Raw genomic sequence first — 26,241 nt, forward strand, 5'->3', positions numbered from 1 at the left:
TTCATTTACAAAAATGGTTTTATTGACAGCTTAAGTTAGACATTTAAATATTGTCCACATATCTTCGGCATATGTTCTGAGTTTCAAAGTTAGCCTAGTGAAATTAAATGTGCAGCCTACCATGTGCCAGCTGCATCAATCCTTCCAATACTGAATACAATGTTGACTCTTCATAATGGCATCGTCACGAGTGATGTTAAACACATTAATATTGTCCTCTATGGTTAGATAGTCAATTACGTAAAATGTACTTAAATCAGTAGCTCTCGTACACAACTGGCAGGGTGAGGTCAACTGTTAGACTTGCAAATCATCATTTCAAGGCATAATATTGTAGCTAGAAATGGTTCTCTCTGTGCCAAGCTTGTTTCAGTGCAGCTCTGAGTCCTTCCATGGTGGACGGTCACCTATAGGTCCACGCCACCATGCAGTGGTGGTCAGAGTGGCAGTACAAAAAAATGGACGTGTAAAAGGTGAAGTGCTGTGGGTGGTGGTGAGATGTCCCATGGGTGGTGGTGGTGGTGAGATGTCCCAGACTCCAAGGGCAAAACTAGGGTCCCATGCCTGGATCCAAAGCCTCTTCCTCAGGAGCAGGCGGTCCCTCTGTCCCCTCCCACAACCAGTCCGCAATGGTGGGGCCAAACTCACCTTCCCCCTGGACTCCCCAGTAGGAACCTTCACATGAGACACACATTGTAATAAACTTCCATTGACACAATGGAGAGAAATTCAGGGCCTGTTTTTCTCACTGTTAAGCTTGTCATATTGACTTCTGGTCTGTTAGAAATGGAACAGGATTCACCAATGTTACATCAACAGATAGAAATGACTAACCCTTGTAGTTGTGAGAATGTTTGAGAATCTAATGCCTCACCATTCATTGCGTGCCACCACAGCCTCGCTCCTCACCATCCTCTTGAGGTCATCCAGGGGCACAGCCAGGGCACGCAGCACCCTCGCACGGAAAGGCATGATCTGCCAGAGGAAGGGTGGGTTTGTTTATGACCAGTTCATAGGAATTGGTTGTTAAAGCCAATCACAATCACTTGTTAAAGTCCCATCTGTGTTGCCAGTTGGCTGACAGAGGTTCTGTGCAGTCCAGGACCGAGTCTTACCTCATGTTCTGGAAAGCGGGAGAGGGCATGGATACAGCGCAGAGAGGCTATCCGCACTTTCTGTGAGGACGAGGAGAGAGACAGACAAAAAAAACGACCTTCGTGAGTGAAGATAAGTGTTTTAGCACTGTATGGGGATTGGGGACAATGGTACTCAAGGTTACCTTGGTTCATGTTGCAGCTGAATACTGAATAGTCCATATTTCAAAAACGCTGAGTTGCATTCTGCGGTTTATGACAATTGCATTTCAGGTTAAAGACCACACCGGTACAGTCAAGCAGCATTTCATTTGCAGATGTATTGTGGGTTATAGTGGGTTAGATTCCCAGAACCACACATGACTGTACGTCACTTTGGATAAGTGTCTACTAAATGGCATATGATTGAATGCTCGCGGGGACACGGCTGAATCAACTTCCTCTGGCACAGAGGAATGAGAATAATAAGATACAAGGTCTGTGCGACAACGCTAATGTCAGAGAGAACACATATCTATCTGCCTGATGCTCAGATCTGACTCCTATTTAGGTTTCTCAATACTTGGCATATGTCACGTTTATAATGATAGCGTGTGTGTTTGTCTGCCTGCTGTTGATTGGCAGTGTGTGGTGTCTCATAACATACCCTGTGGACACCCCTTAAAATGAGTCGATTCGGCTATTTCACACACACCAGTTGCCGACAGCTGTATAAAATTGAGCCCACAGCCATGCAATCTCCATAGACAAACATGGACAGTCAAATGGCCTTACTGAAGCGCTCTGACTTTCAGCGTGGACCGACAGCCTGTCACCTTTCCAACAAGTCTGTTTGTCAAATGTTTGCCCTGCTAGAGGTGCCCGGGTTAACTGTGAAACGGGACCGCCTAGTGTTAAAGAGCGCAAAAATAGTCCACCCTCGGTTGCAACACTCACTACCAAGTTCCAAACTGCCTCTGGAAGCAACGTCAGCACAAGAAGAGTTTGTGCGTCGGCTGGAGTGGTTTAAAGCTTGCCGCCATTGGACTCTGGAGTGATGAATCATGCTTCACCATCTGGCAGTCCGATAGACGAATTTGGGTTTGGCGGATGCCAGGATAACGCAACCTGCCCCAATGCGTAGACCCAACTAAAGTTTGGTGGAGGAGGAATAATGGTCTGGGGCAGTTTTTCATGGTTCAGGCTAGGCCCCTTAGGTCCAGTGCAGGGTAATCTTACAGCATACAATGACATTCTAGACGCTTCTGTGCTTCCAACTTTGTAGCAACAGTTTGTGGACGGCCCTTAATTCAGCATGACACGACAGTGCACAAAGCAAGGTCCATTCAGAAATGGTTTGTTGAGATCGGTTTGGAAGAACACCTTTGGGATGCAGGCCTAATCGCCCGACCGCACTAATGCTCTTGTGGCTGAATGGAAGCAACCCCCCCCCCCAGCAATGTTCCAACATCTAATGGAAAGCCTTCCCAGAAGAGTGAAGAGGCTGTTATAGCAGCAAGGGGGGACCAACTCCATATGAATGCCCATGATATTGAAATGAGATGTTTCACGAGCAGGCGTCCACATACACTAAGTGGCAAAGTATGATACGTACCATAGCAGGGCTTGTGGTGAGGGTGAGGGTGCGGCCTACTAGCGCCTCCAGCTGAGTGATGAGGGCGGAGGGGGGGTCCATGAGGACAGGTTGCAGGCAGGACAGGGTGGACAGCTGCACCGCCTGGTCTGGACAGGACAGGGCCTCTAGCAGGAGGGGCAGGAGCTGACCAAACAGTGAAGAATATAAAAGGAGGACATCACCACATCCTTAAGATACAGTGCCTTCAGAAAGTAGTCACACATTTTGATGTTACAAAGTGCGACTAAAATGGATGTATGTATTTTTTGTCATTTATTTATTTTTGACCCATCTACCACTAGGTGCCTTTCTTTGAGGCATTGGAAAATATTCCTGGTCTTTTTTTGTATTTTATTTAAATAGGCAAGTCAGTTAACACTTATTTACAATGATGGCCTACCAAAAGGCCTCCTGTGGGGACAGGGGCTGGGATTAAAAATAAAATACAGGACAAAACACACATCACGAAAAGAAACACCACTACATAAAGAGAGACCTCAGACAACATAACAACACGGTAGCGACACAACAACAACACGGTAGCGACACAACAACAACACGGTAGCGACACAACAACAACACGGTAGCGACACAACACCAACACGGTAGCGACACAACACCAACACGGTAGCAACACCACCACATGGTAGCAACACAACAACATGGTAGCAATACCACATGGCAGAAGAACAAAAGATGGTACAAACATTATTGGGCACAGACAACGGCATGAAGGTAGAGACAACACATCACGTGAAGCAGCCACAAGTGTCAGTAAGAGTGTCCATGATGGAGTCTTTGAATGAAGAGATGGAGATAAAGCTGTCCAGTTTGTGTTTTGCAGCTTGTTCCAGTCGCTAGCTGCAGCGAACTGAAAAGAGGAGCGACCCAGGGATGTGTGCGCTTTGGGGACCTTTTAACAGAATGTGACTGGCAGAACAGGTGTTGTATGTGGAGGATGAGGGCTGCAGTAGGTATCTCAGATAGGGGGGAGTATGAGTGCAATGATGTGTCCGATAAGGAATATTGGTGGCAAATCTGATGGCCGAATGGTAAAGAACATCTAGCCACTCGAGAGCACCCTTACCTGCCGATCTATAAATGATGTCTCTAATCTAGCATGGGAAGGAAGGTCATCTGAATCAGGGTTAGTTTGACAGCTGGGGTGAAAGAGGAGCAATAGCGATAGAGGAAACCAAGTGTAGATTTAACTTCAGCAGCATTTGATATGTGCTGAGAGAAAGCCAGTGTTCCGTCTAGCCATACTCCAAAGTACTTGCATGAGGTGACTACCTCAAGCTCTAAACACTCAGAGGTAGTAATCACACAAGTAGGGGCATTCTTCTTACAAAAAAGGTAATGTGGTTTGGTAAGTTCAAGTGTTTTTGTTTTTTTGAGGGCCAAAAGGGGAGGGTTTACCTACCGTCCCCTAACCGAGACAACGCTGGGCCAATTGTGTGCCGCCCTATGAGACTCCCGATCACAGCAGGTTGTGATACAGCCCGGGATCGAACCAGGGTCTGTAGTGATGCCTCTAGCACTGAGACGCAGTGCCTTAGACCACTGTGCCACTCGGGTTAAGGGCTAAGAAAGGTTTGTTGTTGAGCGTTGAACACCAAATCCAGGGAGGGGCCAGCTGACTATAAGACTATCATCTGCATATAAATAGATGAGCTTCCTACTGCCTGAGCTATGTTGATGTAAATTGGGAAGCGTGTGGGGCCGAGGATCGAGCCTTGGGGTACTCCCTTGATTACAGACAGTGGCTGAGACAGCAGATGTTCTGCACTCCTTGAGAGAGGTAGTTAGCAAACCAGGCCAAAGACCCATCAGACACCAATACTCCTTAGCCGGCCCGCAAGAATGGAATGGTCAGCCGAGTCAAAAATAGCAGCACAACATTGCTTAGATTCAAGGGCAATGGTGACATAATTTTGCTTGACTGAGGGACCTTACAATTATCTGTATGTGTGGGGCACAGATATGGGGTAGTCATTCAAAAATCATGTTAACCCCAATTATTGCACACGGAGTCCATGCAACTTATTATGGGAGTTGTTAATAAGCAAATCTTTACTTCTGAATGTATGGCTTGCCATAAAGGGGTTGAATTCTTAGACTCCAGACATCAGCTTTTAATTTTAAAAAAATAAAAAAATCGTAAAAAATTCTACAAACAAAATTCCAACTTTGACATTATTGGGTGTAGATCATTGACACATCGTAATGTAATCCATTTTAAATTCAGGCTGTAACACAGCAAAATGTAGAAAAAGTCAACGGGTGTGAATACTTTCTGAAGGCACTGTAACAGTACCATAGTGGGATATAATGCTCATCACAGATGTATAAAATAAGAATTTTATAAACTGGGTGGTTTGAGCCCTGAATGCTGATTGGCTAAAAGCAGTGGTATATCAGACCACTGGTATGACATTTATTTTTACTGTTCTAATTACGTTGGTAACCAGTTTATAATGGCAATAAGGCACCTCGGGGGTTTGTGGTATATGGCCAATATCCATCGCTACGGGTTGTATCCAGTCACTTCGCGTTGTGTTGTGCCTAAGAACAGCCCTTAGCTATGGTATATTGGCAATATACCACACCCCTCTCAGATATGTGTTTTAGATTTCAGATTTAAGGAATATATTAATGGAAAAAAATACATTTAAGTTGTTCCTGTTTTTGCTCCCTTGTCTGGCACTTATCTATACTGTTTCACTGGTCCTCTCTACTTACTGCTGGTAGCTCAGTGAGCTGAACCTGTCTGGGTAGGTAGTTCACTATGTGAGACAGTGCCTTCAGGTAGCCAGACTTCTTCTCTGTAGAGGGAGAGAAGGAAGGGAAAGTTAAGAATCGGTACAATGAACAGGACTGGTTAACAAGTTTCAACATGTGGCCAGTATCTGTCGTGCATTGAAAATGTGTCCATTTCCGGTACCTGGGGCTGCAGAGTTAAAGCCCTGGACAAGCTTGGCCGAGTTCTCGGTGAAGAAGCGTTGGCGGTACATGATGCGTACGTCGGCGTTGCAACCGCGGTTGAGGACGTCCTGCGAGTCGCTCATCAAGAGAGAGAATCCATCGGCAGCTATCGAACCCAGTTCTGAGTCACTGAGCAGGGAGAAAAGCTGAGAACGACACAGGGTTATTGCTGTGTGTGTGCGGTTACTGAGGTATAGATATTTTTCTAGGGGAGAAGAGACAAAACAATTAAACTACAGACTGTGTGTGTAGGAGGACAGAGGACTCCTGTCCTTTACCTTGTCAGTCAGGGCTGTGGACAGAGGGTGGTAGCGGAGAAGGAGAGCCTTGGCCACCTAAAGACAAAGCCATTCACAACTTAATTAATGAATGGACAGAAAACCATACAATTGGCAAGTCACCATTCACCCTAAAGGAGAGGAGGTCGTAGGAGTATCAGAAACCCCTAGTCTAGAGACACAGGGGGGGTCGTAGGAGTGTCAGAGACCCCTAGTCTAGAGACACGTGGGGTCGTAGGAGTATCAGAGACCCCTAGTCTAGAGACACGGGGGATCGTAGGAGTATCAGAGATCCCTAGTCTAGAGACACGGGGGGGGGTCGTAGGAGTATCAGAGACACTAGTCTAGAGACACGGGGGGGTCGTAGTGTGGGGAGTTCAGTAAGCTAAGAATGGGCTGAGGGGAACGGAGAACGAACGAGAACACATGGAAATCATAGAAACTGATGTGAACAGATAAAATATACTAACCCAGAGCAGCAGCGTGAACGCCTGCGTTCGGACCGAGGAGGACGCACAGTCCAGCTCGGTGGAGATCCTCTTTAATGTCCCGTCTATCAGAGAGTCCAGGGCTTCTCCTGTAGAAACACACAACATTAAATATACCATCTCACCAACATTCACTCGACCAATCACCATTCAGATCAAGGACAGGACTGGAGGACTCACCTGCAGGCCTCTTGTTGACCAGCCCAGCGTAGCACTTGGCGGCTGAGGTGTAGGAGAAGGGATGGTCACAGGTACAGCTCAGCTCCTCCAGTTCTAACAGTAGCCTGTCCATCTGTGGAACCTCCACCTGTCCAGGACACACAGTCAGTCGGTCAATGATAACGGGCTAAATTAAGCCATTCAATGTCAGGATATGTTAAGAATGCAACACCCGAGTATCCGGCGTAACGCATTAAACCGGTATCCATTGTATGAACATTTAACAGTACAAACACGGTTACAGTGTGGTTTTGAGGCCCTGTGATGAGTAGCAGACATTTTAGGGCGTTCTTACACTCCGTGGCAGTGAGCACACACAGCCCATGAGAAGACACACCATCTGGGACTGGCGCCAGGAGTCACCTGCCTGCTTCTGGAGGACAAGGTCAAAGGACAACCCATTCAATGTACCACTCACAGATACAATGCTCTATTTACTCCCAGCATGCATCCTGTCCCTTGAGTATCCTCAGTAGTAGTGTATTTTGATAAAGGAGATGGCTGGGTGTCTTTAGCATTGAACCCTGACCTTGAGGAGCTGGATCTGGGAGGGGAAGGCATTCTCTGGCAGGAAGGACATGTCACCATCCAGGAAGAGGGACACCGCCCGCGAGGCTGTTTGGCCCGCCAGTCTGGTGACACAGCAGAGCTTAGTAGGTTTACAAAATTCCGGGAACTTTCAATAAACTCCCATTGTTTTCCAGAAATCCTGGTTGGAGGAATCTGGATTTCCTGCCTGTTTCCTCCTGAATCTGGGAATCCTCCAACCAGGAGTTTGGGAAAACCAGGGAATGTATTAAAAGTTCCTAGAGTTTTACAACCCTAGTGGTTAGCACCAAGCCAACATATTTACATATGACATAATACATGTGCCGTCATCAATTATGTGTGCGTGTGTCTCTCGTCTGACTGGGCGGCTGGCTCTCTCAGTGATGCCAACTCACTGGGACTGTAGTCGGGCACAGGTGGTGCTGATGACTGGTACCATGGCTGATAGGACAGACTCCTCCACTAAAGGACTCGGATGGTCTGAGGACCCTTCACATATAAAACAGAGCAGAAAAAAAGCATCAGTCAAAAAGAGTTTGGTCTTCTGCATTTAGTTTGCATAGGTTTGCCAAAACACACCTACTCATTTTCAGAACAGCTCTCCATTGAAACAGAGATTCCTTATCTCAAGGGACTTCCTGGTTCAATAAAAGTTACATTAATCAAAACATTACAATGTGTTGCAGAGGCCTGAATCCATTAGTTGGTCAGAATATTCTCACCCCGCATTGCTGCCTGCAAGGCCAGTCCAAGCAGGCGCGGAATGATGATGTCATGGAAGACGCGGCCGGTCTCTTCAGTGTCCTGGGCATGCTCTGCTATCCTCTGCAGATTGTGGCACACAGAGATCACCTCCTCCAATGAAAACGAGCCCGTGCCTGTTGGGGGTGAGATTACATCTTCATTGTCATCAGAGTCTACTTATACAAAAGGTGCAATATGTAGAAATTGCTCCGCCATTTCTTGGTTGATAGAATTCTAATAGTTCAAGGAATGTATAGTGTAGGGAACCATTGTACCATCTAAACTGCTGGGAAATATATTTTCAACCACCACAAAAATTATGTTTTTCAGTTATTTGAAGCTGGTGTACAAAACCGAAAGTAAATTTCAAAAAGGAAACGGGAAGCATCGAAATAGTGCACATAGAAGAGATCTGGCGCTTCTTAGACTTGCTTTCAATGAGAATAACGTATCTATAGCTCACATTTCTATGTGAATTTGGTCAGGTCGCCCAAAAAGTTAACATATTGCAGCTTTAACATAGAGAGATAGGGGAATTTACCTATACAACGAAACATAAGACATATTTAGAAAGGGTCTACCTATACAAAGACAGAAGAGTGTGTGGTAGTGATACATACCAGTGTGTGAGGAGGTGAGAACCTGTAGCAGGACAGGTGTGCTCTCCTGAACCACACTGGGCCGGGACGACACCGCAGCCAGCGCCGTCAAACACCGCTGACGCACGGCCTGCTGGGAATGTTCCTGGGACAGCGTGGCGCTGTCACCTTGTGCCATGGACTCTGGGAACAGGACAGGAAAGGGTTCAGTTCAGTAACCCTCCTCCGGTTGGAATGATGTCATTGAAGGAACGTAATGATAAAGACCTTTGTTTACATTATTTTGTTTTGACCTTTGACCCTAACCCACCTGAGAAGATCTCCCCCTTCAGCCGTGGAACCATCTTAGAGATGAAGGCTAGAGGATGCAGACAAGCCAGAGCCCCTGCACACTCAACCACAGCCAGGCTGGACAGACAGGGAGAGGCAGAGAGAAGAACCAAACCCTTGTGTTAATTGATTAGGCACACACAGGTTGTGTTTACACAGGCAGCCCAATTCTGATGGGTTATTTTTCACTAACTGGCCTTTTGACCAATCACTTCAGATCTTTATCAGCGCTTATCTGATTGGTCAAAATACCAATTAGTGAAATAAAAAAGATCAGAAGTGGGCTGCCTGTGTAAACGTGGCCACCGACTTCTGATTGCCCTCCCAGAAGAACTGAAAACAGGTACTAACCTGACTTTAGCATCTTCCTCCTCCAGGATGAGCTTGGTGAGGTGGTCAACAGCCAGCTCCACATCTGACTCTAACAGCAGGACTAGGAGAGAGGTGGGAGAGGTCAACCTATACGTCTCAGCATAGTAAGGGGAGATGTAGCACAATCTGAATGGCCAATTAAATGTATTCTCTATCCCACAAGCTGAACAGCATGTGAACAAAGACTCATGCTGACTTCAATTCAATCCTGTGTAGCAGTGAGATGAGCTCAAAAGGTCTCAAATGTGTTGGTCACGTATATGTTCATTGGAAGAGGGATTGCGAGGTCAGGAGTCTCACATGTCTGTTGGCTCAGGGCAGTGAGCACACGCAGTGATGTGATCTGGAGCCCAGCACTGTTCTCAGACAGAGCAGAGAACACTATACTGCAAAGAGACTGCCTGAAGTCCAACAGCACACTCTCATCTGGCGAGAGGAGAGAGGATGAGGGGGAGGGACAAAGAAAGTAGGGAAGGAGGAAGAGAGAAAAGGGAGAGAAGAAGAGATATGAGAGTGGTGGGAAAAGGTTAATAGAATAATTCACACCGCCACATATCACACAAACCAGGAGGGAACATTTCATGAGGGACTGAGTTCTTGTACAGTAGAGATGGCTGGATATTTTCATCATTCCTAAAGCATGAATTATGCTTGGGCAAGTTCTAACGGCGTTCTGCTTCAAATACTCTTCCAAATGGAGCCCTGAAATGAAGCATTGTAAATCACTTGTTTAGATACAGAGGCAGAACTTGAAAGGAGGAACAGGGGACATTAAATCTCTAAAAGTCTAAGCTGTTTGGGGGGGTGGGGGTGGGGGCGATGACAAAATATTTAACCCACAGAACTACCTGCGTACTTCCATTGGTTTGTATGGGTTACAGTCAGACGAGTTCAGGGACACTTGTGGGGTCAGAGCAAAATTAAGAAAACCATTGTGTTTGTGCGAGTCACCCCTTTCCATAGTGTAGTCACATTACTTTGTAGCTCAAACTAAAGGCCATAAATTACAGACAGAAATTGGCACATCAGAGTTACTGACTTTAAACGAGTCCCATTGGAGTCCCATGCTGTGGGGCTCGTAGAGCAAAACAGAGAACACCATCATTACAGACGTTTTCGTGAGAAGACCAATTTCTCATGGGCTGACAAACACTGCTGTAGCTCGGCAGCCTTCCACCGCAGATGCGCAAGGCCAACATAGGAGGATGTGGCGGATTGAGAGTTAGCCCATGCAACAACAACAAAAAAGACATGTCAGACGGGTTTTGATAGAGATTATTTTATTATGTTACCTAGACTGATGCACGGCTCTTAATGATCGTGGCACAAAGAGCGGGACAGTAATGAACGTTACACTTACCCTCCTCTGAAGACTTCACTGGCTGGACGAAGCCCTGTAACACCTCCAGTAGGGTGCGCCGCTGAGCACACTACACGGGGGAGGACACAGACAGATATTTAAGATTTCTGTAGGAACCAAGCCAGAACCAAGATACTTACAACAGGCTGGGCCGCCTACATGTCCTGTGGCAGTATTGGGTCAGCAAAAGGCCATAACTTACAATGCAGTAACACTGTGATTTTGACTATGTGGGAAGCCAGCAAAACACACAATGTGAGAAATCTGACTCGCGGAACTGACTCAAATCATTACCAACAGTCAAGAATGGGAGACGAGCGTCAACACTGACGGAAATGGAACGACCTAAGCTGGCAGGTGTGACTCACTTGTGTTCGGCTGTTGTATTGTTCTATGAGGGATGGCATGATGGCGGCTGCAACTCTGTGGCTCGCCCTGTAGGAGGCGGTAGAGGTGGCCTGCAGCAGCTTGGCGCTGGGCCACACCAGCTTCAGGTCCGGCTCACACAGGTGGTGCTGACAGTCTACAAAACATTAGGCTGGGTTGGTACATTGGTGATGGCGCGTGTATTTTATTATTTATTTCACCTTTATTTAACCATGTAGGCTAGTTGAGAACAAGTTCTCATTTACAACTGTGACCTGGCCAAGATAAAACATAGCAGTGTGAACAGACAACAACACAGAGTTACACATGGAGTAAACAAGTCAATAACATAGTAGGAAGAAAAAGAATCTATATACATTGTGTGCAAAAGACATGAGGAGGTAGGCAATAAATAGGCCATAGGAGTGAATAAATACAATTTAGCAGATTAACACTGGAGTGATAAATTATCAGATGAACATGTGCAGGTAGAGATACTGGTATGCAAAAGAGCAGAAAAGTAAATAAAATAAAAACAGTATGGGGATGAGGTAGGTAAATTGGGTGGGCTATATACCGATGGACTATGTACAGCTACAGCGATCGGTTAGCTGCTCAGATAGCAGATGTTTAAAGTTGGTGAGGGAGATAAGTCTCCAACTTCAGAGATTTTTGCAACTCGTTCCAGTCGCAGGCAGCAGAGAACTGGAAGGAAAGGCGGCCAAATTAGGTTTTGGCTTTAGGGATGATCAGTGAGATACACCTGCTGGAGTGCGTGCTACGGGTGGGTGATGCCATCGTGACCAGTGAACTGAGATAAGGCGGAGCTTTACCTAGCATAGACTTGTAGATGACCTGGAGCCAGTGGGTCTGGCGACGAACATGTAGCGACGGCCAGCCGACTAGAGCATACAGGTCGCAGTGGTGGGTGGTATAAGGTGCTTTAGTAACAAAACGGATGGCACTGTGATAAACTGCATCCAGTTTGCTGAGTAGAGTATTGGAAGCTATTTTGTAGATGACATCGCCGAAGTCGAGGATCGGTAGGATAGTCAGTTTTACTAGGGTAAGTTTTGCGGCGTGAGTGAAGGAGGCTTTGTTGCGAAATAGAAAGCCGACTCTAGATTTGATTTTGGATTGGAGATGTTTGATATGAGTCTGGAAGGAGAGTTTGCAGTCTAGCCGGACACCTAGGTACTTATAGACATATTCTAGGTATCAGGACATTGTGCTGGATTATATGAAGTGTGTATACCTAAACCTATCTGGGTGTAAATAACGCACAGTGTGGTGAGTCGAAGGTGGAAGGTTGCGAGTAAGCATCGAGAGCAGACAGGTAGCAAGGAGCCTGAGATTTATTTGCCATCATCTGTAGCCAAGCTGCCACTCTGGAGATGTCTCCCATCTCCCCCACCTCGCTCTCTCAATTTTAAAAAGGTTTCAATTTAAGGGGCTTTATTGGTATGGGAAACATATGTTTACATTGCCAATGCAAGTGAAATAGATAATAAACTAAAAGTGAAATAAACAAAAAAAGTTGACATTAAACACACAAAAGTTCCAAAAGAATAAAGACATTTCAAATGTTATTATGTACATATACAGTGTTGTAATGATGTGCAAATAGAAAAATAAAAACACGTAAGTATAACCTATATTTACAATGTTTCTTGGGGCAAGAGGTCACAAATGTTGCTGCTGTGATGGCACACTGTGGTATTTCACCCAATAGATATGGGAGTTTATCAAAATTGGATTTGTTCAAATTCTTTCTAGGTCTGTGTAATCTGAGGGAAATATGTCTCTCTAATATAGGTCATACATTTGGCAGGAGGTTAGGAAGTGCAGCTCAGTTTCCACCTCATTTTGTGGGCAGTGTGCACATAGCCTGTCTTCTCTTGAGAGACAGGCCGCCGAAGGCAGACCTTTCTCAATAGCAAGGCTATGTTCACAGTACATAGTCAAAGATTTCCTTAATTTTTGGTCAGTCACAATGGTCAGGTATTCTGCCACTGTGTACTCTCTGTTTAGGGCCAAATAGCGTTCTAGTTTACTCTGTTTTTTCCTCTCTCAACACCTCTCCTACTGTGGTAAGCACTGAGGAGAACAACTGCCAAGTCCGTCTCCCTCTCACACATTTCCAAATACACTGACCCCACACAATAACAAAATAGACAAACACCTTCGACATTAGTTGGCTCCTGTTCCCAGAACCAGATTTGTTTGAGGGGTTACCTTTGAGGACCAAGTCGAGAAAGACATTGAGGTAGTCTTCAGAGTCAGAGTTGAGGACGGAGCGGGAGATGCAGGCTGTCAGGGCACCGAGGGCAGCTAGACCAGCGGACTCCACCCTCTCACTGGCTGTCTGGAACACCTGCACAGGGATGGAGGCCAATCAAACTCTCCATTCAGACTATCAAGATGCCTCGTGTACTGTTCGAGACACTTTCACACAATTCTAATAGTAATTTTCGATGTTGCCAGCCCCCCAGGTTTTATTGAAACGCACCTCCCTGCGCAGCGAGGCCCAAAGGCCTGGTAGGAATTCGGCTAGCTCTTTATGTTCATACACAGAAGCACAGGCAGTCTGCAACACGAGGATGAAACACAGCTCATTAAGACATGAATGCCATTTACTTTATATATAAACCACAAAGATGATCTGAGGTGACAAACATGGTCTTACCAGAGTCTGCAGGGAGTCCACCTTGGCACTCTGAACATCTGAGTCCAGCTTCTCAATGATCAGCGGCAGCAGGAACTGTTGAAGCGAGACAATCAACAAATCATGACTACACACACCCAAACGCTTTCACTTGTTCACTTTCTGTCTCTCACAAACATACAACCATACACAAAGACTATATCTGATGTCCTTTAACATTCTAAAAGGCTATATGTTGTGTGGTCTCGCTTGCCAGACACGGCAGATGTGGGAAGAGACGACGCATTGTGTGTAGCGTGCAGTACAGTACGTCTTCCCCACCTCTGCAAAGCGTGGTGTTCCAGTGAGCACGGCCCTCAGGGCGAGGATCAGCTCTTCCTGGGTGATGCCGTGGGGGTCATTGGGTGGCTGGGTGGCGACACACAGAGACAGCCATGGATGTCAACCATTTCAAAACACGGAACAACTCTAACATTCCGTTTTTATTTACTGAATGAACTTAGTTCCAGCTCATCAAAAGACCTTCCTTAATACTCTTAACTCTTAAAAATGAATGTCCATCAAGTACTGTTCTGAGTGATCTCCACTATCAAGCTCAATCTGAATCACAAAAAAATAAATAATGGAATAATACAAGCTGTCTGTCAAAGTGTTTGGACTCGGGGCATATCCATTTCCTATAATCCTCTGCCAGATGCTAGTCGGTGTCACACGGCTCAGGTATCAGAGCACACAGGACAGCGAGTCACATACGCATTGTCTCCTGGGTAGGTTCATCTGGCGGGTCTAAGTCCACAACAGCTGCACAAACAAACACTTACCGGGCTGAAGTCTATGGGGAAATAGCAGGATGTAACTTCAAACAGCTCCTCTGTGAATTTACCTGAATAAAGAAACACAGACATAATATTACCGTCTACGGATTGAGGAATCGTTAGATAATACATGTATTAAATCTCTAACACTTTCCGTTGGTGACACCATTCCCTGATTTGGTCGCACAAAAATGTTGTTGCGGCACCACGCAATATATATATATATATATTTTTGCAATCACCTTATGAAATCATTCACAGTGCTACTTAGTTGGTATGCTTCAAGACATACGTTTCATCCAACATGTACAAGCAGAAATGCATGAACAGGATGTGCAATCTAAACCAGTGACTCGGGAACTCCGCTCCATATGGCTAGCTCTCAGGAGAGCTGTTCTCAGTCATGACATGCAGGTTTTTCCATGCCTCCGCACACCCTAATCTCTCTCTCAGATACAATTTCAGACACTGGTAGTCTAAACAACACGAGCAGCACTCGCGAGACTACACTAAGTTACTTCCGAAACATGACTCAGCTTCAATTAGTCTCTGTCCATCCGTCACTCACCACAGACTAAACAAGCAGAAGCCAATGCTTCATTTCTCGTAACCAGGACAGGGTTAATCCACAACAAAAAGTCAAGAGTTCATATCACGCCTTGACACCGTGTCGCTATTGTTACCCGACACCGTGTCGCTATTGTTACCCGACACCGTGTCGCTATTGTTACCCGACACCGTGTCGCTATTGTTACCCGACACCGTGTCGCTATTGTTACCCGACACCATGTCGCTATTGTTACCCGACACCGTGTCGCTATTGTTACCTGACACCGTGTCGCTATTGTTACCTGACACTGTGTTGGTGAGTTTGGGTCACCTGTGTGCCGCACACGTTTAGAGGGTCTTTTTTCCCTGCTTGTCATTATAGCACGTTTTCCTAAGACACAGCTGATCAATTTCCTCGAGCAATGTCATTTCCCTGTTCCTGATTGAATACAAACCTGCCTTCACCTCATTACTGAGGAAGCAATTAAACAAAGATGAAAGTGTTACAAGTTCACTCAATGCCCAGTAAACCTGAGCAACATTGAAACACAAGACGACAGCACAACTAAAAAGGTACATAAAACACGTTTGTAAAGTCTGGAATAACAACGTGTGTGTTCTCACCCAGATCATAGCCTCCATGGATGATTTTCCTAGCGATCTGGAAGGCCAGGAGAAGATTGCGTGGGTCCCTCTCCCCATCCACTGACTGGACAAACCCAAAGACAAAGTCTGCACCCAGGCCCTTCAGCTCTGTGGGATGGGAAAGTGGTCAACAACTTGCAGATAATGCAACATGCAGATAAGCAACATACAGAGCATGCTGGTTTCTCCATGATAGCTACCACTCTACCTCAGCTCTTACCTGACTCCCTGGATTCCATAAGCTGGGTTAGGATGTTGTAAACACATGATCGCTCCACCAGCATCAGGGACTGTAGTGACACAGAAAGCAGAAACAGGGTCAGGGGTAATGCAGTATAAGAAACATAGAGGCCCCCTCTGTATGCTAATTATTTAGGAGACTTGACAGGGCAGGTTGGATGTGCTCACCTGCACATGAACGTCCTGGAAGAGTGATTTCAGAATGGACACCGCAGACCCAGGCGGCAACACTGAGCATTTTGTCTGAGAGGGTATTTCAAAATGTTGGTCAGGAATAGGCCAGATTTACTCTTGTCTGTCAGTTCACATTTGACAATATTCGCATTTCTATCTAACATTCCCGTCAAACTTAACATCAGGCTACTAAGACTGAGACTTACCAGCGCTTTCATCCCCTTTAAGACATGTGGTGTGATGACATAGTGGTCCTTGAGTCTGTTCTCATAAAACGCTAGAAGGACGTCCACTGAGGGCAAAACAAATAGACGATAATCAATAGCCAATGACAGGACATATAGCACCCACAAACCAAAACGACACAGATGTGTTATAGTGCGGTTTACCTTCTCTCTCTGTGAGGTCTCCATGGCACTGCTGCAGGACATTGGAGAGGAGCTGGACACCACGGGCTCGGGTCTGGGGTTGGGAGCTGGCCAGATGCAATCTGCACAGAGACAAGATGGTCAGCGTGTTAGTGTTGGCTGAAACGGCATGACATTGAAGTTGATGACAATGATAGTGACTGGGACAATAATGATTAATGTAACTTAAACATTACCCCAATGCTTCAACCAACTGTAGTATTGTAAACTGTCCAGCCTTGAGTCCTAATCAAAGGAAAATGCATTTATTCAGCCAGAGGAAAGACAAGTGGTCAATGAGTAAGATATATCATGCAGACACTTTTAGGGGACAGGGAAGTAGGTTCAGAGTCTAATGTCAAAGACACTTTGTGCTAATATGTTGAGAAAAAACATTTTCACAGCAGGCTGGTTAGAAAGTTAGCAAGCAAGTTGTGGCCAACAACATATGTTCATTCGCTTGACTTCAAAGACATTGATTGCCACTTTGTATACGTTGATAGCTACTGAACAGGCTGTTGTTGTCCGTTTTTGTAGTATGCACTTGAACCAATGACGGGTTAAACACAGAAAGTAACGTTAAGAGTTGATGGCCTGCTGCTAGCTAGCATGCTAGCCAGAAGTCATGCTGGGCCACCAGTCACGCGCGATTTCTGTATCGTTCATTGGCTTTCATCTCAAAAACCAAATCAGAGAGAAAGGTGGCTGAAATACCTGTTGCGGTGTCGGCGGCCTTGCTGTCCTGTTGTCCCGAAACAAATTCTTCTACCAAGCCCACTAGCAAGGCACTACCCGCAGCCATCACGAACAGCCTTGGTTCAACCAAACTGAAGTGAGCATGCGTGGAAAGTTCTTGCGATTACCCTGAGAGCAGTCACAAAAAAAGTAATAATATCAAATATGATATTGAACCCCATGCATAAATGTGCAAAACCTTTTTTTGCAATGTATTAAAGCTGTACATTCTTTACTAACCAAATAATACATAAAACTGTTGTGGAATTGCATGGCTATGTGCATATTCTAAATAAATGATATATATGGAAATGTTTATATTTCTATTTATCATTTGACCGTTCATCTGCAAAAAAAATATGTATATAAAGTTAGTTTTGGCATGGTTGATGACTTTCATTTGTTCAAGGGATGCTCCCCACCCCTGGAGGAAGTCGTGACGTGCCACAATCTGACACCCCTGGCCTTGAGCACGCGCAGGCGTAAAAAGTTACTGTTGCTACCCGCACCAGGAAGACAAGGGGATTTAAAAACCTGCTTGAGAAAAATTAGAAAGGTTTGAAATTGACCACGGTGTTAAACGGAGAATCATATCAACAATCATTTTGGTTTACAATCTAAACTATCCGTTTAGAATAATTACCTGGTCGTGAGTACGTGAAAGGTTGTTTACTAATGTTAACTAGCTAAATTAGCTAGGGCTGTCTCGCGCAACGACGGATGGTGGTGTGCGAGTTATCAAGCCAGCGATCTAATGTGAGCTTGCTAACAAGTTGCTTAGCAAATTGTTGTCCACGAAGCTAGCTAGTTGGCACGCTAACTTGTCTAAGTAGAATGTATAGAGGGCAGTCTAGGCATAATGCAATCAATTATTGTTGACATTTATCCCGTTTAGCTTGCTAGCGAGTCTGCACGTGACTACTCCTTTTGGAATGTTGGATCGCATCAAACAATAATAAAGCAGAAGTAGCTAGCCTGCTCTTCCGTGCTTACAATTTAGTTGTGCGACCAGTGTTCACATTCAATCTAACGTTAATTTGTGGACTTTGCTATCAAGAAAAGCACCTTGACCTAGCGAGATAATTTTGTACAGCGGATCTAGCTATATCTAATTGTTTTGGAACTAGGTAGCGGTTGGCTAATAATGGGGCCCCGACATAGTTAGCCAACTGATAATAATCATGGGAGGATGTGTTGGGCGAGAACGTGAGGACACACAGGACCACGGAGCATCCAGAAGCAGTGGAAGAGCACACCGAAAACGTGGAAGTAAGTAATGGTAACTTTGTTGTCTAAGTGCATCGAATAGGAACATAGTTCAACACATTACGTGGTAAATGTTTACCATGTAGTACCGTGTCTACCCATTTCATTACTACAACATATTAACCCCCAGAGAAATATGGATTTCGTCCTTAAGGTTCACTCTTAATAACACGGGTATCCAATCTGGACTGTGCCCAAATAACTGTAGGATACATTTGTAATTTCCCTTCCCCCATCTTGCAGGACACAAATGGACACGAGTTACTTCCTGTTACCCCTCTACCAGTACAGAAAAAATGTATGCTCTCACTACTGTAAGTCGCTCTGGATAAAAGCATCTGTTAAATTACTAAAATGTACCAACCGATGGCTGTATAAATAGCTACCAACACAACTAGGCTAAACCTAATTTGATCAGGGAAAACACCATTGGTTGACTGTCAATACATCATAGTAGTTGAGCTGACTCTTCACCAACAATGTTATCTTGATTTGTCATGTGCAAGTCCATTACCTTGCTAAGATTATTTTCTGCAGAAAAATAGGAGCACACTGCCATGTTTAACCTATTATAGTTTGTTGGCGTTTAGTGACTGATGGAATGTAGATTGCTGCTAAAGCACTTTGCATAAAGACTAAAGCTACAGGCTCCAAATAGCTTAGGTCTAATGAAACACAAATTGGTAACTTCCAAGGGACACGGAAAGCAGTAAGATCCCTCTGCCACATAGGACCTATCAACACCTCTGCCTAATTTAGAAAATGCAATCTTACACTGGACTGTGGGACTGTCATAACACAGTTTCTAAACCCAGAGGCGCAACATCGCAAGACTTCTGGGAAAGCTTGCGAAACAGACCATCCCAGGGTTTGAGAAGTCGATAAGAGAAGACCCGATGATGCATTTCTACGCATGAGCTTTCCTAGCCAACATCACCTTCAAGTGTGATCGGGATTTCTATTGGAGAAGCGGTTTGTCTTTCTTCATACTGTACGGTCTTTAGTCACAATGTGCCATTAGACTTCCTTGGTGTATTATACAACAGGGCTCCCGAGTTGGCGCAGCGGTCTAAGCCACTGTATCTCAATGCTAGAGGGGTCACTACAAACACCCAGGTTTGAATCCAGGCTGTATCACAACCGGCTGTGATTGGGAGCCCCATAGGGTGGCGCACAATTTGCCCAGCGTCGTGCTGGTTTGGCAGGTGTAGGCCGTCATTGTAAATAAGAATTTGTTCTGCCTAGTTAAATAAAAACAAAAAATATCAGAAGACCTTGTCTATAAAGTTGACTGAAGAGCCAACAATGATTTGTAGAGGCTTCAGGACCATGTTTACCAAACCAAGAGGTTCACATTTTGTTTTTTGCCCTCGCACTACACAGCTGATTCAAATGGTGATCGGCTGATTATCTGAATCAGCTGTGTAGTGCTAGGGCAAAAACCAAAATGTGCAGCCCGAGTTTGTGAAACGCTGCCTTAGGAGCAGTGAGTGTTTGATGCAGGTAGACTAGAGGCACTCCCAGGCTGGTAATAAGAACAAGTTGTGTCATGTGCCCTACAGCAGTGGTTCTCAAACCTCTCCCCGGGGACCTCCAGCCATTCCATGTATTTGATCTATTCCAGAGCTAGCACACCTGATTCAACTTGTCAACTAAGTATCAAGCCCTTGACTGCGTGAGTCAGTGAGCGAGTTCAGGCCTGAGTGAGTTCAGGCCTACAACAAAATTGTGAAACGTCTGGGGGTCCCTGAGGAGAGGTTTTCGAACCACTGCCCTACGACAACTGTTCCACCTGGGCTGCGTGCACCAGGCCGGCATGCAGTGTGCCATGTGAAAGCAAGGAGAAGTCCGATGTTTCTCAGTGCCATGTCTCCCATTATGGCTAGAAATGAATACCAGGGTGCTAAGTTAAGGACAACTTGCTGCCTTTTCTTTTCCCTACCTTTATTTAACCAGGTAGGCTAGTTGAACAAGTTCTCATTTACAACTGCGACCTGGCCAAGATAAAGCAAAGCAGTGTGACAGACAACAACAGAGTTACACATGGAATAAACAAGCCAATACAATAAACAAGTCAATGACAGAGTAGAAAAACAAGTCTATACAGTGTGTGCAAAAGGCATGAGGTAGGCAATAAATAGACCATAGGAGCGAATAATTACAATTTAGTGATAAATGAGCAGATGATGATGTGCAAGTAGAGATACTGGTGTGCAAAAGAGCAGAAAAGTAAATAAAACAGTATGGGGATGAGGTAGGTAGATTGGGTGGGCTATTTACAGATGTACTATGTACAGCTGCAGCGATCGGTTAGCTGATGTTTAAAGTTGGTGATGGAAAGAAGTCTCCAACTTCAGCGATTTTTGCAATTCATTCCAATCACTGGCAGCAGAGAACTGGAAGGAAAGGCAGCCAAATGAGGTATCTGCTTTAGGGATGATCAGTGAGATATGTGGGTGGAAGTATTGTTTTATTCTTTGGTGTAGAACTTAATTTGGGTGTAAGCATTTGTTTAATTATAACCTTGGCCAAGTCATGTTGTAGCTACATGTAAAATAAAGGAAACACCAACATAGTGTCTGAATAGGGCGTTGGGCTGCCAAAACAGCTTCAATGTGCCTTGGCATAGATTCTGCGTGTCCTGAACCTATATTGAGTGTTGCAACACTATTCTTATGAAAATAATTATGAATACGTACTTTATTCAACTTGTATATTCTTCCACAAGAAATTCCATAATTTGGTGTTTTGTTGATGGTGGAAAACACTGTCTCAGGCACCGATCCAGAATCTCCCAGAAGTGTTCAATTGGGTTGAGATCTGATGACACACACAAACCCACCCACCCACACACCCTTTAAACGGCCCTATGCTCATTTAAGACCCCTCTTCCAAAGTCACTTAGATATCTTCTAGTCACGGTAGCCAAAATAATGGCCAACTGGGAATTTTTATACATGACCCTACGCATAATGGAATGTTAATTGCTTAATTAGCTTAGGATCCACACCTGTGTGGAAGCATCTGCTTTCAATAGAGTACCGAAGTATGAGTCATAATACCATAACTAGCGGTCAAACAAGGAAATGGTTTTAATCATTTTCCCGCCATTCATATTTCCCATGGGGAATATCAGAAACACTTAAAATAAGGGCTGTGTTTCGTGTAGGCTTACCCTGGCGTGAGGGATAAGGGGACTTATATCTCTCTATCTATATTGATACATCACCTTGTCCAAGAGAGATTTACATGGTTATTCTAAGTGTTTCTAATATTCCCTATAGGAAAAATGAATGGTGGAAAAATGATTGGAACCATTTCCCTGTTTGACTGCTAGGTTTTAATGGGTATTATGACACCTCCACTGTGGGGCTCTATATCCACATCAAAGTTGTCTAGCAACTGGGGCTAAGCCTAGTTGATAGCAGTTTTCTAACAGCTTTTTGGATGTTCCGTGGAGGTTTGGCAGGCGAGGCCAAGTTTTATCTTTAGCCGCAGAATGTCGGGGAGGACTGTGTTTTGTAAAAGGGGACAAGATTGTCAATTACAGGGGTGACTATATGTGTTCACAGTGAATTTGTGCTTGGCCCAAGCCTCGTTTTGACTTTCATAGAATTCATTCCTACATGGCTGTTCTGTTCTGTACTGTCTGTGAAATGGGTACTTCCTAGTCTTGCGGATATGCTTTTAACTTGCAATGTTGGTTCAGGGCTGAAATTGGCCTACTTCAACATTGACATTGTAGGGGTGAAAGCAGGCCGTAGGCCTCTAGGAACAGATCCGCCCTATATTTAGTGTTATCGGGGGAGTGAGGTGCTATGATGTAAGATTGTAACCTATTATTTTGAACCCAAGTCCCAAGATGATACTTTTTAACAGCCACATACAGCCCACCGCTACATCACAAGTGTATCTTCGTGTCCTGAAACAATACATAACGTGATCTACAATGCAGTCCTGTCTGTAAAATGCATATTACCAACACCCCAGTGTGGCATTATCTGCCCCTTCGTAACCTCAACAAGCCCCACATGAGGAGCACACCCTGCTATTGCGTCATGTCTCTGGAATGCTTCTCTAATGCTGCGGCAACATGGATTCATGATGGGTGGAGGTGCTCCTTGGCCTAGTGCTGCAATATCTGCATACCTGGAAATAGTTCTGCACGTTTCCAAACTATTTGCTAATCTGATGTTGAAACGTGAGCTGGTAATCAAGGCAACACGTTAGACCTATTAACTTTTTTTTCCAGAGGCCTAGTCTAGGCTATACGATGACTGGAAAGTATACAAGTCCTTTTTCCCAAGACAGCATGTATGTTGAGTTGAACGGACAGTATATGATGTCCCTTACGACAGAGTTTCCCAAACTCGGTCCTGGGGCCTCCCCTGGTGCACATTTAGTTGTTGTTTTTTGCCCCTAGGACTACACAGCTGATTCAAGTAACCAACTCATCATCAAGCTTGGATTATTTGAATCAGCTAGGGACAAAACCAAAACAGGCCCCAGGACCGAGTTTGGGATACCCTGCCTTACGACATCACATAGTGTTGCACACACAGTTGTGTCCTAGTCCTGTATGCTGCCTGATCCAACAACTCTCATAGACTATTCCATTACTCTGCTTGAGTGCTAGTATGAAGATTATTACACTCTGTATATCCTACACTGAACTACCGTTTACTCCTCGTAAGCTACCTGCACTCTAAATAATTTGTTTGGTGGAAAGGTGACCCTTTTTTAAATACTTGGCAACTGTCTTTGTTGCCCCTCCTTGCTGCACTTGGTTAGCCTAGTTGTCAATGAAGACCAGAGATACCGCTGATCATGTTAGGACAACAATCGCCGCCTCAGCAGACTCTTCTTTGACCATTCAAACACTTGTTTGTTAGCTAACTGGGCCCGTTTAGTACCATGTGACAGACCGAGCCGAAGTCACACTCTGGTGCCAACTATAAAACTCAGCTGCTCAGTTTGACACCAAGTCCTCATTGGAGGCCGGGACCTACGTCTCCATACCATTCTGAGAGCCTGGCCTGGTGCTGAAGGAACACTTTACCACATTCTGAAAAGTGTTTTCCTGGCTTCCCCGATAGGTGTGCAGTGCTAATCCAACGCTAAGCATGGATTATCTTTCAGATGTACATGGTGTAATACTGTCTGCATATTCTAATTATAAACCCCGATTGAGGGTATAGAGAGCTGTGTGTGTGTGGGGGGGGGTTCTTTGCTAGCAATGTAGGGAAAACTGGCAGGCCCAAATACTCCATAAATGTCTTCTTAACTGTTGCATCTGTGCTAGTGAAACGTTTGGAGATGGGAACGCCCAGTGCAACTGAGATTGCCACACACTCACTCTACGCTATCCTGGACCGTGTATGGCGCGGGAGGTGGAATTTTATTGTCCAAACACCCCCCCCCCCCCCCCCCGCTCTCGGGAATGCCTCCTTTGCTCTGTCATGCAAACGAGCAGAGCCTAGATTGGTCTTGTTTATGTTGTGTGGCTCACCTGGCTGCCTTGAATCTGGCAGAGAGGGGTGGACTTTGGTCATGATGATGTGGAAGAGGGTTTATTATCGCTGGGTGTACTAGTCCTCATGGAATATCTAACGCTGCAAAGGCCTGCTGTGGCATAGCCAGAGCAACGTGTAACGTCTATTAGATTCTTAAGTATCTTTCTAGGGCTGTTTTTTTTTTAAAGAGCTCTAGTCTTCTGTGTCTTGTACAACTTGCTTATATGGTATTATGATGACCTTCTTGAATGTAGGTGATAGACTATCCTATTATAATGAGATTCCAGGCATTGACAGACTCCACGACATTGTTGCTCTAGTTTCGTCCATGGTAATCTCTGTGTCATGATGATGCCCCCCCACATTGTCTAAGCCCCCTCTACTAACATTATTTAATGGGTGTTGGAGATCAATGGCTGCTGGTAAGTCTCATTAGGTAATAGGCTATCTAGTCTACTGTACTTGGAAATTCATATTTGAGTAATTTAGCAGATGCTCACATACAGCGCGAGGTGAGACCACAACATAGAGTATAGAGCACATTTAGGGGATGGGAGGGGCGAGAGACCAGAGGTGGCGGAATGGAGTGCTCTGGTTTGGGTGTAGGGTTTGAGCATAGCTTGAAAGTAAGGAGGGGCAGTTCCCCTTGCTTCTCTGTGGGTAGGCACCAGATTCTTGATGCGAGCATCGACTGGAAGCCAGAGTGTGCGGAGGAGCGGTGTGACATGAGAGGACTTGGGAAGGTTGGACAGTAGACGGGCTGCTGCGTTCTGGGTAAGTTGCAGGGGTTTGATGGCACAAGCGGGGAGCCCAGCCAACAGAGTTGCAGTAGTCCAGACTCCAGACGGGAGAGGACAAGTGCCTGGATTAGGACCTGTGCCGCTTCCGGTGTGAGGAAAAGTCATACTCTATGGATGTCGTAGAGTATGAACCTGCAGGCACAAGTCACTGCTTTGATGTTTGCAGAGAACGACAGCATGTTATCCAGGGTCAGGCCAAAGTTCTTTCCACTCTGGGAGGGGGAGCACCGTGGAGTTGTCAACCACAATGGAGAGGTCTTGGATCGGGCAGGCCTTCCCCAGGAGGAAGAGTAACTCCGTTTTGTTGAGCTTGAGGTAGTGGGCCGACATCCAAGCTGAGATACCTGCCAGGCACGCAGAGATGCATGTCGCCACCTGGGTGTCAGAATGGAGGGAAGAAGAGTAGTTGAGTTTCATCTGCATAGCAATAATAGGAGAGACCATGTGAGGATATGACAGAGCCCAGTGACTTGGAATAGAAATGGCTTAGTGGCCAACAGATAGTTGGAGGAAGGCAAAGAACCTGGATTGCAGCCTTGACAGAGTGATGATGTGGGAGGTACTCCCATTGCCCTATCATGTCTTCCGAAAACCGTCAAAAGGCCAGATATATGCAGCAGACATTCCCTATCATATGCTAGATTGTATATACCCAGATAATCCCCATGCCCAGATAAGAACCTAGAGTTAACATGTTTACCATGTGGATGCCCTTGCCTTGGACATGCCTACGATCTAACTTTGGGAGGTGTTGAAAACAGTTCTGTGTAGCTTAACTATATTTTGTAACAAATAGGCTAGAATGGGTATCTGGTACTTTGACATTAGCCCTTGATGTAACCATATGGGTTTTTAGAGAGATGTAACCCAGTATATATTACTGAGCATGTGACTAAAACTGTACCTGTTTCAATGCACTAAACAATGATGTGTAGCGATATTCTGGTACATAGTCTATAGGTTGATTATTAGAAAAGCCTTCTAACAATGTGACTTTTTGTTGTGTCCCTCCCTGCAGGTCGCAATGAGCCCCTGAAGAAGGACAAGCCCAAGTGGAAGAGTGACTATCCCATGACGGAGGGCCAGCTCCGCAGTAAGAGGGATGAGTTCTGGGACACAGCCCCGGCCTTCGAGGGCCGAAAGGAGATCTGGGACGCTCTGAAGGCAGCCACCGTCGCCCTGGAGTGCAACGACCACGAGCTGGCTCAGGCCATAGTGGACGGAGCTAGCATCACACTGCCTCACGGTGAGGCACACACACACACGCAAGATATGAGGAAGCTATGATAACCTGGGGGCACATTTGGAATCTGAATAGACTTGAACTGTCAGTACATTTGGAACAATGGTAATATTACACCATGATGTTTTTGCACAACTCTTGACCTGATTATGAAATCTGATTCATGTTTCTCTGATTCATGCCTGAGTCA

General features: G+C 45.3%; 2 protein-coding genes across 6 annotated transcripts in view; one reads left to right on the forward strand and one right to left on the reverse strand.

The window, feature by feature from the left end:
* On the reverse strand, positions 1–17,766 carry LOC110491431 (MMS19 nucleotide excision repair protein homolog). Of its 2 annotated transcripts, none has more exons than XM_021564874.3 (32): positions 17,652–17,766; positions 17,209–17,358; positions 16,692–16,740; positions 16,477–16,577; positions 16,294–16,379; positions 16,082–16,156; positions 15,894–15,963; positions 15,653–15,781; positions 14,486–14,547; positions 13,986–14,072; positions 13,686–13,760; positions 13,509–13,586; positions 13,235–13,373; positions 11,002–11,156; positions 10,634–10,703; positions 9,574–9,699; positions 9,253–9,334; positions 8,882–8,979; positions 8,593–8,754; positions 7,951–8,106; positions 7,624–7,717; positions 7,209–7,311; positions 6,975–7,052; positions 6,641–6,767; positions 6,443–6,549; positions 5,973–6,029; positions 5,654–5,840; positions 5,452–5,534; positions 2,689–2,853; positions 1,116–1,175; positions 875–975; positions 1–675 (listed from the first exon to the last, which is right to left on the reverse strand). In XM_021564874.3, the coding sequence occupies exons 2-32, from the start codon at positions 17,294–17,296 to the stop codon at positions 645–647; spliced, it is 3,081 nt and encodes a 1,026-aa protein (XP_021420549.3). In that variant the 5' UTR covers positions 17,297–17,358; positions 17,652–17,766; the 3' UTR covers positions 1–644. The 2 variants fall into 2 exon arrangements, with proteins under 2 accessions (XP_021420549.3, XP_021420550.3); XM_021564875.3 differs by having other exon boundaries at positions 6,975–7,049; positions 17,652–17,763.
* The window catches only part of LOC110491433 (ubiquitin domain-containing protein 1), an 11,814-nt gene continuing 3,234 nt past the window's right edge, over positions 17,662–26,241 (forward strand). The window contains exons 1-4 of one of the 4 annotated variants that reach the window (XM_090202026.1): positions 17,746–17,882; positions 18,357–18,498; positions 18,739–18,809; positions 25,827–26,054. In XM_090202026.1, coding sequence (XP_090058152.1) covers positions 18,746–18,809; positions 25,827–26,054 — 292 coding nt within the window. In that variant the 5' untranslated portion in view covers positions 17,746–17,882; positions 18,357–18,498; positions 18,739–18,745. Of the gene's footprint in view, positions 17,986–18,356; positions 18,499–18,738; positions 18,810–25,826; positions 26,055–26,241 lie in introns of all 4 variants that reach the window. The other 3 variants (XM_090202025.1, XM_021564880.3, XM_021564881.3) reach the window with 3 other exon arrangements.

This window comes from Oncorhynchus mykiss, chromosome 16 (genome assembly GCF_057628025.1).
Source record: "Oncorhynchus mykiss isolate SJ-2025 chromosome 16, ASM5762802v1, whole genome shotgun sequence".
NCBI classification, from domain to species: Eukaryota; Metazoa; Chordata; class Actinopteri; order Salmoniformes; family Salmonidae; genus Oncorhynchus; species Oncorhynchus mykiss.

Coding starts and splice junctions, on each gene's coding strand:
- LOC110491431 (XM_021564874.3), bottom strand. CDS start 17,296: ATGGCTGCGGGTAGTGCCTTGCTAGTGGGCTTGGTAGAAGAATTTGTT. Junction 8,980..9,252: donor GAGGAAGATGCTAAAGTCAG/GTTAGTACCTGT, acceptor CTGTCTGTCCAG/CCTGGCTGTGGTTGAGTGTG. Junction 6,768..6,974: donor TGTGCTCACTGCCACGGAGT/GTAAGAACGCCC, acceptor TGTCCTGGACAG/GTGGAGGTTCCACAGATGGA.